At 32.2% G+C, this 15,559-nt stretch overlaps 2 protein-coding genes across 6 annotated transcripts in view; one reads left to right on the plus strand and one right to left on the minus strand.

Annotated features, from left to right (window-relative positions):
- The window catches only part of LOC119640269 (beta-1,4-glucuronyltransferase 1), an 87,725-nt gene that overhangs the window by 20,612 nt on the left and 51,554 nt on the right, over positions 1–15,559 (plus strand). The window lies entirely within an intron of this gene.
- Positions 11,688–15,559, minus strand: part of LOC119640192 (WD repeat and FYVE domain-containing protein 2-like) — a 42,151-nt gene continuing 38,279 nt past the window's right edge. The window contains exon 3 of the mRNA XM_038038032.1: positions 11,688–11,749. Coding sequence (XP_037893960.1) covers positions 11,688–11,749 — 62 coding nt within the window. The remainder of the gene's footprint in view (positions 11,750–15,559) is intronic.

Raw genomic sequence — 15,559 nt, forward strand, 5'->3', positions numbered from 1 at the left:
ACGACCAAGGTAAATATAAAACTAAACATTACAAAGCCACTACTACCACTCTGTCTATTGTTGTTTTTGTAATATTGTTGCTTTACAATTTTAAATTAAGAAGAAATGTTTTAATATCTTTTCTTCTATTCTTTTTAACTAGTCTAAAATAAATAAATTAATGTGTGGCCACTAGTTTAAATGAGACTCACATAGCTATGTGCTTAAGTTCGGTTGGCTGACTGGTGGTGTTGCTGGTGTGCAATGTGCAAATAAAAGTGTCTCTAGAGTCCTTGACCGAATTACATGTCATCAACAGCCTGCTACTGCTGCTGTTGTCACTGTTGTTGCCACAGTGTCCAACGTTTCTTAGCTACGAGTACTTTCCAATCATAGGTTTTTTACTTATATTTTATTCGCTGTTTTTTTTCTTTTTTATGCCTTTCGCTCTTTTGCTATTTCTTCGAGTAAATTTTGACTTTCTGATTTTTATAAATTTTTGCTTCCAACTTCGTTTCTGTTAAATTTTTTTTGTTTTTCTTGATATCAAGTCTGTATACATAAGAAGAAAAAAAATGCCGCAATGCGGAAAAATATTTTCAGGGAAGGAGAAAAACCTACGAAAAACTTTTATTTTTCTGAAATTTGGAAAATTCAAGATTGCAAACTATTTGTAACGCCTTTTATATAACAAAATGAAATTTCCAATGTAAAGTTGTTTTGCAATGCTTTGTTAAAATCATTTGAAAGTATTTTGAATTCACATCTAAGATCACTTTCCTATCTAAAAAAAAAAAAACAATTGGAATCATTTTGGCACTTTATATTTGCTTGTATCAAATTTCTGACTTGATTGTACATTGTGATTACAAACATTTCGCACGGACTGAACAGCCTGGAAACTGTAAAAAGCATTTAAAGGGGAAGCGATTTTTAAGCACAATCTCGGCACGACAATTATATGGCGCAGCTATCACATTAGTGGCAAAACAGAAGTTTTTTCAAATCAAGCTTTAATTGCACATTTCTCAAACGCAATTTCTTCGAGATTTTCCGGGCCGAATTTCACGTACCCGCCACTATGCTTTTCGAATTCTACTCTTCAAGTCCTTCTATTTGATACCAATTTCGGAGTTATTATTAAGAAAGAAGTAATTTCGGTGTCTACCGAATTTTAGAATTAACCCATTTTTAGGCAGATAATAGATCGTCATTCGGGGAATGTAGCAAATAGTTTTAAACATTTTGTCTCGCTTACGTTATGATAAATAAACATAAAAGTTAGAAAAAGTGGCATGGTTCATTTAATCCATTTTTGCACATAAAGAGTATTTCGTAAAGTAAATGTGGAAAATTTCAGATTTTTAATTTTTCTAATTTCTGAGTAGCGAGCAAAACCCACAAATTATTGTTAAAAAAATGTTGTTACGTTCAATTTATGCTCCACTGCTGATTTGGCTCATTGTCAATACCAACCATCTTCATTTTGCAACCATGAGAGTGCTAACAACAAACACCGCACAGACGAACAGACATCGCTCAGTCAACTCAGAATTTCACGCTAGTCAAGAATATAAAGTCTTTGAATCTTCCTTTTAGGTTTTTCATACATTATGAAAAAAAAGCAAAATGAATATATGCCCACTTTACAGTGGTGGGTATAAAAAAAGAAAATTGAAATAGAAATTTTTAGTTTGCTTTTGTGGCTAAAAATTTTAACATGTAGGGATGCGGCAAGGCCGACAAATAGAACTGTCTTTTCTTTTGTACATAAGAAGCGGAAGCTTAATAAGCCCATATAGAAAAATGATCTATGTTTGAGTGAACACTGAAGGGACTGAATTGGAAACTAAAATTTTTATTTTTTTTGTAGCTCTCAATGTTGTAAAATGTTGTAGTTATGTTTACCATTGAAGGGCTCTGCCGAAGGGTAAAGCTGGGATCCTCTAGGCCAACGAACATTAGATTTACTTTTCAAATAACTCAATTTCTATCCGTGAAATTGAAACGATTCGTTTAATTATATGAAAAATATCAGAATAACAAGGACATGTTGAGTCGGGGTGTTGGCAAAAGATGCGTTGATTTCGATCCATATAGAAGGTGTTGATAGTAAGAGTCATCTCATCTCTTGCTTATTTTGTTCACCTAACAATGAATGGTCTTTAATCCATAACTATTTCCTAATGTTACCTTAAAAAAAAGGAAATTAAGGGTAGCAAACATCGTCTGCCATGTGCTTGAGATCGATGAACGTTATAAGCCTTATTGCCTGAACTATATCTGGCGGTCTTAAAAGCATAGAAAATAAAAAAAAATTATTTAGTTGCTTCACAGGGCACAGAACTGTACATACATATAATACATCTTTTTGTCTCCTCACACTCTGACTTTGAAAATAATAATAATTAAATGTAACTAAACAAACATAAAACACCCGGACTGAGTTCAAATTAAATGAAGTATTGTGGCTTATTGTTGTGCGGTAACATGATTAAAAGTATTTATTAAATTTTGGCTTGTAGTTTTTTCAATTTAAATTGTGTTCGTTCGCTACCGTAATTCGTTTTCACAAATCATGCCTTCAATACAACAATTTTATAGGTTTAGTTAATTCATTTAACGCAAAAATTATTATTTTTATGTGCAAATCTTATCATCTCATACGGGTTCTCAGGATTTTCCATTGCTCTTAAATATATTTATATTTATTTCCAACAAGAACAATATGCTTTTATGTAGGAAAAAAAACACATTTTTGTGTTCGCCTAAGTTTATTTTCAATCTGTAAATACAGCCATTTGGTTGCGCAATATCATAATCAGCTGTTTTCCCAAGAAAAAATATTAAATTACTTAAAAGGGTAAAAAAATGTAATTTGAAGAACGTTTTCGGATTTATTGATTAAAACAAGCAGACAGAGGGCGAAATTATTAACATGATGGTGATCTCAAGAAATTAATCAAATATATGTATTAAATTATTAAATGAGGATTAGATGAATACTTTCCGCAAAGTTAAACTGATTTTCAAGTTTCCTCGTGTGCAATTTGTAAGAGTGCGTTCGTGGTAGACCCATCAATAATATAATAACACTAGGGCGTATAAAATAACTCTGGAGTTTATAACGATTTTTCTAAACTTTTAAATCTTCATCAGGAGAAAGCGTCTGAAATTTTCGACCTGGATTCTGTTCTCACTCATCCATTTTTATAGTTTTAACGACTTCAGACGCAAATGGTGTGAAAGTGTTTTTGACTGAATTTCGCTTTAAAAAGTTGTAAATACCTATATATATATATAGAACATTATTATCAGTTAGCTTACTTTTTTTTCATTTTCATTATTTCATATCTTATTATAAAAGAGATAATGTGAAACGTCTACAAATTAATTGGAGCCTTTGATCAAATGCTTCGTACTCCCGCATAGAATCGGAAACGCCTTTGGCTGAAGGGCAGACGGGGAAGAGTTTTTGTAAAGATTTAAATTAATGGAAGCTGTTTTCAGATATTAGGAAAACCTATGCGTTGTTCTTCGAGCATCTTTGGAATAATTGAAACTTGAAAACGATTGCTAATCATTTAAACATATTGAGCAAATATCTCATACCGTCAAAGGTGAATTATTGTCGATCATAATTTCTTATAATCCAAAGTAGTTTCTTTCTTTCCTTTGGCTTTTGAAATATGTCTGAAATTCTCTTTCTTGTTTATCATGTCGATCGATGATAATCAAATTTTTAACCTAAAAGAAACCTTTATAAATAAAAATTTACCTCCAACACTTACTTGCTTACTTGCTAACGAAGTTAGAGGGAGAAACTGCTTTAAGGCCACTGCTTTAAGGCCACCTACTTTCCTATCCGGAGGGCATTGCCGTTCAACAGCTGAGTCGTGATTACAAAGAAACAGAAGGAGAAGGCATGCCATTTCATCGGGTGGGTTTTGACACGCTTGAAGATTTTCTCCATTCTTTACCGGATAATATATAGAAGGGCTTGGTTTATATTTGGCGCTATTGGGTGAAAACTTATTGAACTTAAACATGCATTTAAAAGTTTCGTATCCTTTTCAGATCATTGGCAAAGGTTCCCAAGCGGTGGTTAATACTGTTACGAGTGAGAATATAAAACACCTAGAGAAGATGATGCAGGAACAAAAGAGGCAACGGAAATGTGGTAGAAGGTCAGGTCGTGCACAAATGCGTTCTCACTCAAGGTTAATCAAATACTAAGAGCCTCTCAAAGTTGTTAAAATAATCAGTGACAAACAGTGTAACGGGATTTAAGTCGAAACGGTCACAATATTCAATTTACAAAATTCTTTTAAGTAAATGTTGCAGTTGCTGGTATTGAAGATTCCAAGGCTTTTCTATCTAGAGGTAGACCCCTTCTCTGATTACGGCATATATAACAGAGATAACACGGGTTCTTGTTTAGCGGCATTTTTTGTTATGTTCTAAACATTATGTACGTACAAAATAGAACCTGCGTCTATGTTAAAATATATATCGTATCAACAAGCTAAATTATTAAAGTCGTTTCGGTTCAGCGCATAAAGTGAATGATAAAATCAGTTTATAATTAAATAGAGAAATAAATAATTAAAAAAAGTTTTTATTGTTTAATTAAAAAACTCCTCCTTTTTGCTATTATTGCAAGTATACGATAATATTATCGTACCTGCCTGCAAAAGTTTGGCAGGTAATTAAGACCAATACGCTCAAGTTATAAAGTACAAATGCGAAAGAACATTTTGAGTGCATTTCTAAATTGATGACTTTCCTTATTGAATAAAAAGAGAGAGGTGGAGGAAATTTCTCTTTTCTTTGCTTATTTCAAAATATATTTTTCAAAGTTATACAAAAATTGATTTATCATAAACGTTATTATTACGTAAACTACTATTTAGGAATTTGACTACATCAACTTTTCTAAAAATGTTCTCATTTTCTTTTCATGCTCATATAATTAGTTATTTCCTTTAAAAATTCGAATGTAAAAATTGACTATTAAGAATTCCAAAGTATACGTGCGTACATATTGATTTCGTTTTCTTTACGTTGAGCTTATTGAATCTGTTCGGAAGTTCTTTTTAAGGCTTGCATTTAGTAGGTTGGGTTAGGATTTCCAGCGAACACTACTTCCTTATGAAAGTCGCTTAAAACCTCTTTAAAGACTTTGATCAGGTAAGTTCTTTATGAGGAGACTCCTGGCAGATGAAATGATTTCTCCTTCTCGACCTAAAAAGCATTTCGCTTTTCTCAAGCTATCGCATTGTTGAACCAGTTATGAACTGTTTCACCTTTTCAGAGTTATCTGCTCAAACTTTAATGAATACTATAATTTGTACGATGGTTCGTCTTCATCCACAAATTATGTTAACAGTACTAGTCTCGGATAAGGCGAAGCCGGACTGTTCCGAATCAACTCTTGCACTTCAATTAAAATTTGCTAATTAAACATACCCATTTTAAATTCCGATATGTGCAGAATCTTCTATCGTGCTCTTTAGTACATCGCGATAGCAAATCAATAGTAATTTATACCATTTGAAATAATTAATGTTATATGGAAAATTGAATTAATATTCGCTAACTGCTACAATCTAAATGCATTTTGTAGGATCCTAACGTCATATGGCACTTCCATGACAGTATATTATTATTTGATAATAACCATTTCGATTATTGCAGTTTTAGGCAATCATCACAGACTATCAAATAAATCAGCTGATAATTTGTAACTAAATATTGAATAAAGAAGAACCAAAGAAAACGGCAATATCTGTGCTCTTAATAATGCGTTCATGAAAATCTGAGGGACGTTGTTAAATGAAACGTTTTCATTAATTATTAACATATTACCGCAAGTTTTGACGATTTATCGCTATTTTATTTTTCCCTTTCATGCGCTATGCAGCTATGCTTACACCTTTCTTAATACAAACACACGCATATTAGATGCATATCCCATCCTTATATCAGAGCTTATAAATGTCTAGGGAATCAATTTATATTTACGTTTTTCCACACCCTACAAATAAGATATAAAAACCACCCATTAATAAAATAAATATATATATGTGTACACAGTTAAAATTGTGATTATTGCCCCTTTACACTTTGTTTAGTTCTTCATATCTGATCTGAAAATTACTAAATCTACACAAGTTTTTTGTAAGTTTAAAGAGCAAATAATCCAAATGGGACTAAATCTGGTGAACAGAAATTTAATTCTTTGATATCCGTTACAGCAATGCCCGCCTTATTTGAATTTGCTTCTTTCAGTCATAAAAAACACGGCTTTTGCTGCTGAGATACCTCACCGATATATTCCTAGTGTAATGGCGAACAGGCGACAACTATCTTCATCACAGCTTCCCCATTTCCAGATTTTTGTGCAATGAAGAGTACTCTCTCGAATACTTAGCAGATCCCTTAACCCGCACATTTTTAGGCGACGGTCACCCAATATTGTTCTGTCGTTTTCTTCTTCCTTATTTCTGCAGGAGTCATCTCCTAAGTCGGCTACTGCGGTGTTCATCTGGATTGCTTCTACAGACTTACTTAAAGTCCGACGTCCAATAGGTAATTCATATAGACGAAAAAGCAAACTCCAAAGTGAAATGGATTTATGGTTGGTCAAAATAAAACTTTTCAAATGAAAACTTGGTTGAGAATCTTCATCACTGCCCCCCGAACACATATTGAACAACATAGTGTCTGCGAATTTCAAACTGACGTTTTATAAGATTTTCAAACTAAGGGTGACATCTATATGTTAAATTGAGTACTAACCTCGTATTCTAGGAAAATTTGGAAGTTTTCAATAGATTTTTATTGAATAAAATCTGTAATACAGGAAATAAAACTTGCGTTTTTAACATAATCGACCGAGGTATTCTGTACCTATCGCAGACAGTATTGGCATTTCGCTTTAAAACGAATACAGCTTCCTTATTTCATTTAGTCCAATAGTCACCGTTTTTACTGAGAATTATTTATTTTACTTTAAAGGTATAAGAAAGTCTATCGCTACTCCCATCTCTTAACTCGTTTAAATTTCATTTAATTCTCATATTTCATTGTATTGGAGAATGTTGGCTTCTGTTTCACCTAATGACTTAGCTTAGGTCTAAACATTTGAATCAAGCATTAATTTGTCTGCACTATGACATAATCATAGGCGCATGTGTATGTAAACATGTTTACGTCCCATTAGATAAGCATAGGACAATATTTACAATCTTTAATAAGCTTAAATAAATACAAATATGCAAAGAATATCTATTATTACAGCAATTTTATTTCTCCTTGATATCAATTGATATTTTTAAATAGAATTGTAAAACTTTTCGTAACATACTTTTGGTAATATTTGTGATTGAAAATTGTTTACATTATTGGAGGCTATATATTTTAAAACTCTTTAAAAGAGTTACATTCTTTGTATATTCCACTTTTATGGTAAAATTAAAAATTTACATATTCTGGTGAAGGAATAAACTATTCTTGCATTTACGTTTGTGGTTTGCCTTAATTTAATTGACGGTTTGGATTAATTTCATTTACAGTTTTCTCTTACCTTTTACTTATGTTCATTTGGTATGTTTCAAGAGGGTACGAATTTATTCTAATCGCAATCCCGGATAAATATAAAAATATGTTTGCAAATTGGAAGATGCGCCAGACTTGTTTACCAATTTTTCCCGACTAATTGCCTGCGTTTAAATAAGAAGATTTCTATACAAAAAAATGTCTGGACAGGTTTTGTACAAAATGTGTACGGTGATTTTAAGCAAATGACGGCAAGTGGCCACGACACAAATGCAGAAAATCATGGTGTAGGTAGGGCAACAATTAACATCGCCAGTAAAGCCTCATTTAAGACAATTAGGTGGATGAAGCGCTCTGCGAGCAACTCCAGCTCAACCACAAGTCAGCAACGCTACTAAGAAAAAATTATGTAATTACTTGTATCCTTAAAGGGAATGTATGAAAATACATCATAGCATGCGAACGCTCATGTTGTAAAATTTTTACGGGAACGGTTAGCAGCACTGAATTTGTATTTGTATTCACCAGACCTCCCTTCCTCTGATTAACATCTTCCTCAGTCAATAAGTTTTTGTCGGTTTGACCATTGCTTCCGTTTTTATGAAGATCCAAAAAATTGACCTTGTTAGCGTCCCTACGGTACAATGTTCATATTTTGTCCGAAAGATGATGAAAACGTGCAGCGCTAGCGATAACAAAACTTAGAATAAATATATAAATATTTCACCGTTATCTTGAAATAATAGCTTTTAGTTTAAATAAGCTCGTGTGCACTTATTTGTATATTTCATATGTGTACGAATTTGGTCGTCGCGATATCAGACGAATGCTGCCTGCTTGCACTCTTTTAAAATTACGATGACTTTTCGAAGATTGTGCCAAGTCGAGGAACTAAATCTGTTTGTAGTTTTGCATAAAATTGGTAAAAATAAGGAAAGTGAATCAATCTCTTGCAGTAGTTCGTAAAATAATCTTTTCATTCATACATTCATACATGCCTGTACTACGAAAATGCTTGCAAATGCAGCTATTAGATTAAAATAGGTCCGATCAACAGTAAGTGGAATAATTAGTAAAAACGTACATAATGAAAGAAGAAAATCTTTGAATAAGGTGACGACACCAACAAGAACAACCTTTGGTTTATTTTTTTGTAAAGTCTGTCTATATTCATAAGTAACTATTAGGGATTAATGATTCATTTCCTTCTTCGAATAATGAATTCTGCGCTTACTTAGTAGAGGATAATGTAGTCATGTTATACGAAGCCTGATCACAAAAGCTCATTTTCATTTCTCTCGGAAGATATTTATTTATTCATCAATATCCTTCCCCTTCGAAAGTAATCCCCTTAGATATAATACTCTTGCACCAGCGTTTTTTCTGACCCCCGAGGCGCCTCTGTTATGCGATTTTGGGATATGGGCTGCAGCTCTTCCAGCGACGCAGTCTTTATATCATTAGTCGTGGCAAAACACAGACTGGCTGGGGCATAGTTACGGTGTCCCTTTTGGGGAAAAAAATAAGAAAAAGCAATGACGGATGAGCTGGCGCATTATCACGTCTTGCCTAAAACATCTGAAAAAATTGAATGACTTGAGCCAATCGATATGCCGACGTCCACAGCAAGTCCTCTAATAGTGATACAACGATTTTCCATTACAACGTTCTTCACTAGTTCAGCGTTGTCATCGGTTGTTGACGTGCTGTGGCCTCCAGGGCGTGCGTCGCCACGAACATCTTCTCAGCTTTCCGTGAAGAGCTTGTGCCATTTATAGGCTTTCTTTTTGCTCACAGTAGAGTCGACAAAAGTCATAGTCACCATTTTAAACGAGGTAGAGGAGTTAATTTTATTTTTTACAGAAAATTTAATACAAATTCTTTGATCCATTTTTTTCGATGGCAAAAAATCCAATCCCACCAAAGCACGTCTAACCTTTTTATCTATCAAAAATAAACTAAAAATGCCAATGACTGGTAATGTGAGCATACGTTGAGGATATATGTACCAACATAACAAAAAAAAAAAAAAAAAAATTCCAATATCGAATGTACGTAGCCCATGAAAGTTGAAAATCACTGTTTTTTCTAAACGCAGCTCGTGTATCTATCTTCAACGTTTTCTAAGCTACGCACTGACACGTATTTAAAACTCAATCTGTAAACGAACTGTTTTTTGCAAACGGTCACTTATGTGATTTTTCAGACTTATCAGTTTTGAAGCCTGAAAATTTTTCTTCGGAAAACTATGAAAAAACTTATTTATTGGTTATTGACTTTTACTTTTACTTAGATATTTATAAATATTATAGTAATCGCAATTTTTAGACATTAAAGGAGTAGACGAATATGCACTTGTTGGCACTTAATTTCGTGCTAATTTAAAATCTGTTCGTTTTAAAAGTAACCATAGAAGAAGAAGAACTAAGCCATTGCTTTTCCACTATTTACAGAAGAAACTGGAAAAGCTTTCGCTTCGAATGTGCAGCAAAATTCTATTAAAGAAATGCATTATTAAAAAAAGAAAACAAAAATAGCTCTAAATATCGATGCTTGTTAATATTGTGCAGCGGAGATCGAATTTTATTATATTTTTCTACAGTTACTGTAGAACATATGTGAAAATTATCTCTCGTAGCTTATGAGTAAGAAGCAAAAAATTCAAGATATGTCCTTAGATCCATTTAGTTCATTTGCAATATCAATTTCTTTGAAAGAATTTTCAATTTTTCTTTTCTAAATTTGAAGCCGATATCTTAGTCTTTATCTCAAACTTATCGATCCTTTGTCTTTCTTCTGGTCATTGCAAGAATTTTGACAAAATGAATACATACCCAGCTCTTAGGGTGCTAAGTAAAAAGGGAAGTTAAACAGACGTCTACGCATTGTTGAATTTCCTTAGAATAAAAAAAATAAAAATTAAAATGACATTTTTCACTTATCCAATTTCTAAGAAAATGGAGGGTTTTTTTCACCTTATTAAAAACAAGAATATTATTTTTTAAAACTAAAAGAAAATGAAACATAATAAGAAAAATTCTTCAAAATGTTTGAAATACACATATTTTAATTTAAAAAATAATAACGCTCTCTGTGGTGTGAAATAGTTATTTAGGTTCCATTATATTCGGTTTATAAACTGGAATGTATTGCATATTCATATTCATTGACTATAAAAGTAATTGTAGTGTTATTTGACTCTAATGATTTCCGGTTTGCTTGGCTCTTGCATGCGTGCGTTTATATGTTCAAAATAATACTTCTTTGGAAGAGCACTTTACTACACTACAACAAAATAAGATAAAACTTGTATTCAGCTGTGATCGGATTTCTTGATGCCTACAATGTACATATTTTTCTTACTGTTCGAAAATACATAATGGAACTGAAACAAATATAATATGTAAAATATATTATGCATATCTATATATGATATATAGTAACACTGCTTATGCATATAACGTGCAGTAATCATGTATTTATTAAAATATATGGATAATACCTTCGAAAAACAGATGTGAAAACGTAATGGAAAAATTTTTGGGCAAAGAGCTTCATAAAATAGATTGAACGTGTTTTTAATTAATATAAAGATTAAATTTTTGGCTTGGGAAGAATAACCAGGACGGGACGGACAACGGTGTCACAGAATACATCGTGAAGGAGATTCCGTCTCGTCTGAGCCCTTCCGGGATTAGTGGAGTGCGGCGATAAATTAATTGTTAACTTTTCGGTTCCATTTTCTCCATTTAGTTCAATTTAAACTCGGCTGACGATTATGTTTTAAACCTTTGTAGCCTTTTTTTTACAGAAAAATTTTTTTACAGTCTTCATCGTAATTTCAGATGACAAACAAACACGGCTGAGTGGATTTTATTATTCGCTCTATTTAAGAATTTATACAATTTATGGCTATCACGAACAGTGTTTCGACACATTACAAACATTTTGAAAAATCTAATATATTTTCTATGTTAGGTTAAAAAGAAACAAATGTAACATGAGTTTCACAGTCATTATCAGGTTTCACAAGAGCAACATATGAAAAGATTATGAAATGTGGGATTCGAAAACATACTTCTTTACAGTTTTCCCTTTGTTTGTGGAAAAGTTTAGGAAAGATAAGAAATAATAAATTTTCATTATCACTAATAGATTTGAGTTTCTGCTGTAGTTTTAATTACATTATTACGTAAACGTTGATTAATAACTATGTTACATCAAAAAAATATTTTAAAACTTTTTATAAATTATGTTAATTAAATTGTTGTCATTTCTTAGGTCCTTTTATTTTTTCCTATGATCGGTGGTAAGAAATTAGCGTTAAATCAAAAAGAGAAGAAAAAGTTTAATTTGAAACAAGAGAAAATTGAATTTGATGTGTGACTGAAATCGATTATATAATAAGCCCACGTTGGAGGATGTGGCAGTAATGTAACTTTACTTTTCGTGATACATCTTTTTCCTAGCCTTTTTCAAGAATCAAGTGAAGAAAATTTCTTACAAGTAAAATGTGTAATTTTCAAATAAAATTTCTGACGAATAAACTCAGCCTGAATTGAAATTTAGATAAAATTGATTTGGAATTGGAATTAGATAGAAATTGAACTGGAATTGAAATCGAATTGAAAATGAGTTAAAATTAAATTTAACGGTGTCAAGCATTAAAAACACCCTAGGGTGTAAGATTTGATTTGTCTCTATTCTGCTGGATCTTTCACTGCTGGGAACGAAAGTAACAATAACAAAAATCGAAGAGTTGGTATTCAAAAATTATGTGCGAGTTGAAAAGATGATCATATTTTTAAGTACGTCCATTGCATTCTGGATGATATATTCTTTATGGGGATAATAGAGGAGCCCACACATCACGAATTATATTGAGGAGTCGTACTTACCTGTATTGTACGATCAGACTGTATTTTTGTTACTAAATATAAATTCAAAGTTCAGGAAAGTGATTGTGGATGATTTGAATAAAAAATCTGCTAAAAGAAATCAACTTCTTACTTAAATCTGTCTCAGAAAAATTCCTGAAGAACGAAATTTAGTTGTACTGCGAAATGTGTGGCATATTTTCAAGGCGATTGATTACATTTTTATGGTTGAGTTGTAAACTTTTTCTTAATATTTCCGGATACTTTTTGCGCAAAATGAATTTTCGTCTCGCTTGCTGTCTTGATCTCAAGAGTATATTATACTGAGCCATTGCTACTCCAGAAGGTGACTTCTGATTAATGACTACTTCTAAGTAAACTTGTGCGCAACAGCCAGTCATCTATTGTAGCCATTTGTGGAATTAATGCTCGATACATAAAATCAAGGTACATTGTAAATAATTTTAATATTCTCACGAATGCAAAATGTTATTTACCTTCTTCACTTGTTTCGTCCTCTCCCCTGTCGTTGACACCCACATATGAAGCTAGTTGTTAAAAAGTCAGCTTCAAATTGAATCTAAATTCTAGATGTCCTTTACTGTTACTTTTTCTTAAGCCCCTTCAAGTCTTGGATAAAACGTCATCTACTTTCAATAATATTCAGTGTAATCTTCAAGAATCTTATTTGATTCCAACAGCTTTAAAAGATTGTCTACACTATACGTAATTCACATGAAAGATAAGGGAAAATAATAACTCCCTCTCAAATTCGTGGTTCTCTTTTAAAAAATATGTCTTAACCAAGTAGAAAACCACAAACAATAGTACCTGTTGTTTAACGTACTCATACATATTTATACATGTTGTACGGTTTGCTTTGTTGAACAATCATAAAAAACTTTTGCATTGAATAACATTGAACCTCGTTTTAATGTTTAGATGTGTGTTTGCGTGGGCGTGTGGGTGTGTATGCGATTTGAAGTGTTTAGCATGTTAGTATTAGTTTTCAAGTGTTTTTAATTGCTAGTATATACATATAAATGTGTATGTATACACATAGTAAATTCTCTTTAGGTTAACGGTAAAATGTGCGCAACAGCTCTCATATTTTCTGCCCTTTTTTTATACAACTACTTTTTTGTTTTCCTTTTTCTATATTTTGTAAAGCTTGTTGAACACGTTTTATACATAATTGTGTGAATGATTAAATCTGGATCTACATGATCATGGATATAAATAGACATTGAATATAAAACGCATTTGTTGGCTATTTTCTATAACCAAACTCCTATTACTTCTACTAGCACTACTCTACTAGTACCACTGCTATTTTCTATTATTCGAATTGGTGTATATGTTGTCATGGGCGTCGTGAGTTATATGCTTTTGAAATTTGTATGCCTATGCCGTGTGCATAAGTTGCCTGTTCATGTTACTCTCTTCATACATAAGTATCCCCGTGTATGCGAGGCTTTTTTTTTATTTGTTACTAGATACAACAAATTCGCTAAAATTGCCAGAGTAACGCTTTTTATGTATATAGAACAGTGTGCAACTCGTCTAATCCGTAATTTCATCCTATATTCATTTAGTTATTAACTCAAGTTTACGGGAAAATCCCAAAACTTCACTTTGAAAAATGGATCGTCTTGGCCAATTGGTTTGGCTAGTTGGAAGATCTGGACCTAGGATGTGATATGAGTTTCATGTGCAGCGGCATAAAGTTTTCCACCTCATTTGCTTAAGGTAAAAGGTATTTAGGATTCGTTGCCTAGGTTTGTTTGCGGTTTCCCTTCTCTTTTTTTTGTTTAGTATCCAAAGCTAAAGCAATAAAGTGCTTTCGTAATTTTTTATGTCAAAGAAGATATTTTATGAATCTTGAGCGTTAATTCAAAATAAAAAATGCAAAGCATACTTTCTGATACATAATTGAAAATGACAGAAAGTATAATTTAAGGAAAAACATAAACAAAAGTAAAATATCCCCATTTCAAAAATGGGCATTGTTTTTATTTCTTTTTAGATAGGAACAAGTTGATTGCAAATGTTTATTGAAGCATATCATAATAATAAAATATTTACTATAACCTGACGAAATTCAACTAAAGTTTCACGGAAATCTCAAAAATTGTCACGCATGTTTTAACGTAATCTATAGAAAAGTAAGGAATACATATATACCTATACATATGTAATCTCTTGCGTTTGAATCCTTGCTCCTTTCGTTATTTATAGTAAATCCTCAACTGCGAGCATTTGACTGCTATTTTTATGCATACATATAACGATGAATATGTATGTAGAAGTGTTAGTACTTAATTTGCATAGTATAACACCACCTAATAGCAAGGGCACAGAATGTTTTCAATACAAATATGAACGCATACAAGCACTAGAATTTATTCTTATGTCTGCTTCTGTCTTAAGCAAAAATGTTCACTGCCTGTTCAATATGCTTTATCGAGTAGTTCCCAGGTCTGTTTATCGAAAATATGTAATATATGTATACTTAACTTTTTTGCCTTTTTTAGAAGTACAGGAGAAGATGCTTATAAACACCAACTAAGCCTTTTATGGTAAAATAATTAAATGCATGAGTTTCTGTACAAGCGTGTAGTAATATGAAAGGTTTCGAAAAGCTAGAAGGAGAAGAGAAAAAAGGAAGAGACAAGAGGAAAATGAGAGGCGGAAGAACAACACATAAACAAATTTTGTAATTGAAGATGCGATATTTTACAATATTGTATAGGCACACTCTTTTACTAGCCTCACACACTTGAGTATTCTTAACTTGAATATTCAGTTAAATAATATGGTTTCTATGGATCGTTATATGCAGAATGCATTGGTATGCATTGTTTGTCAGGTCAACAACCTGTTAATTTTATGAAATAATGTGCACTTTCGACTCCCACAAGTGTGATGTTTTTTTCGAGATATCTGTAATTATTTAATTGTTTTAACCTTTAATCTTTAAAAGTATTTATTTCATACACTCTAGCAAATCTTACGTCAAGTGTGTAATTTACTTAGGCCTTCTCAAGCACCCTCATATTTAAAGCTTTAATAACCTAAGAAGAAGTATTTTCCATGTAATTTTTAAACATTACAACATATTAACTGTGACTAGAAACGTCAAA

This window comes from Glossina fuscipes, unplaced genomic scaffold (assembly GCF_014805625.2).
Source record: "Glossina fuscipes isolate IAEA_lab_2018 unplaced genomic scaffold, Yale_Gfus_2 116, whole genome shotgun sequence".
Taxonomy (NCBI): domain Eukaryota; kingdom Metazoa; phylum Arthropoda; class Insecta; order Diptera; family Glossinidae; genus Glossina; species Glossina fuscipes.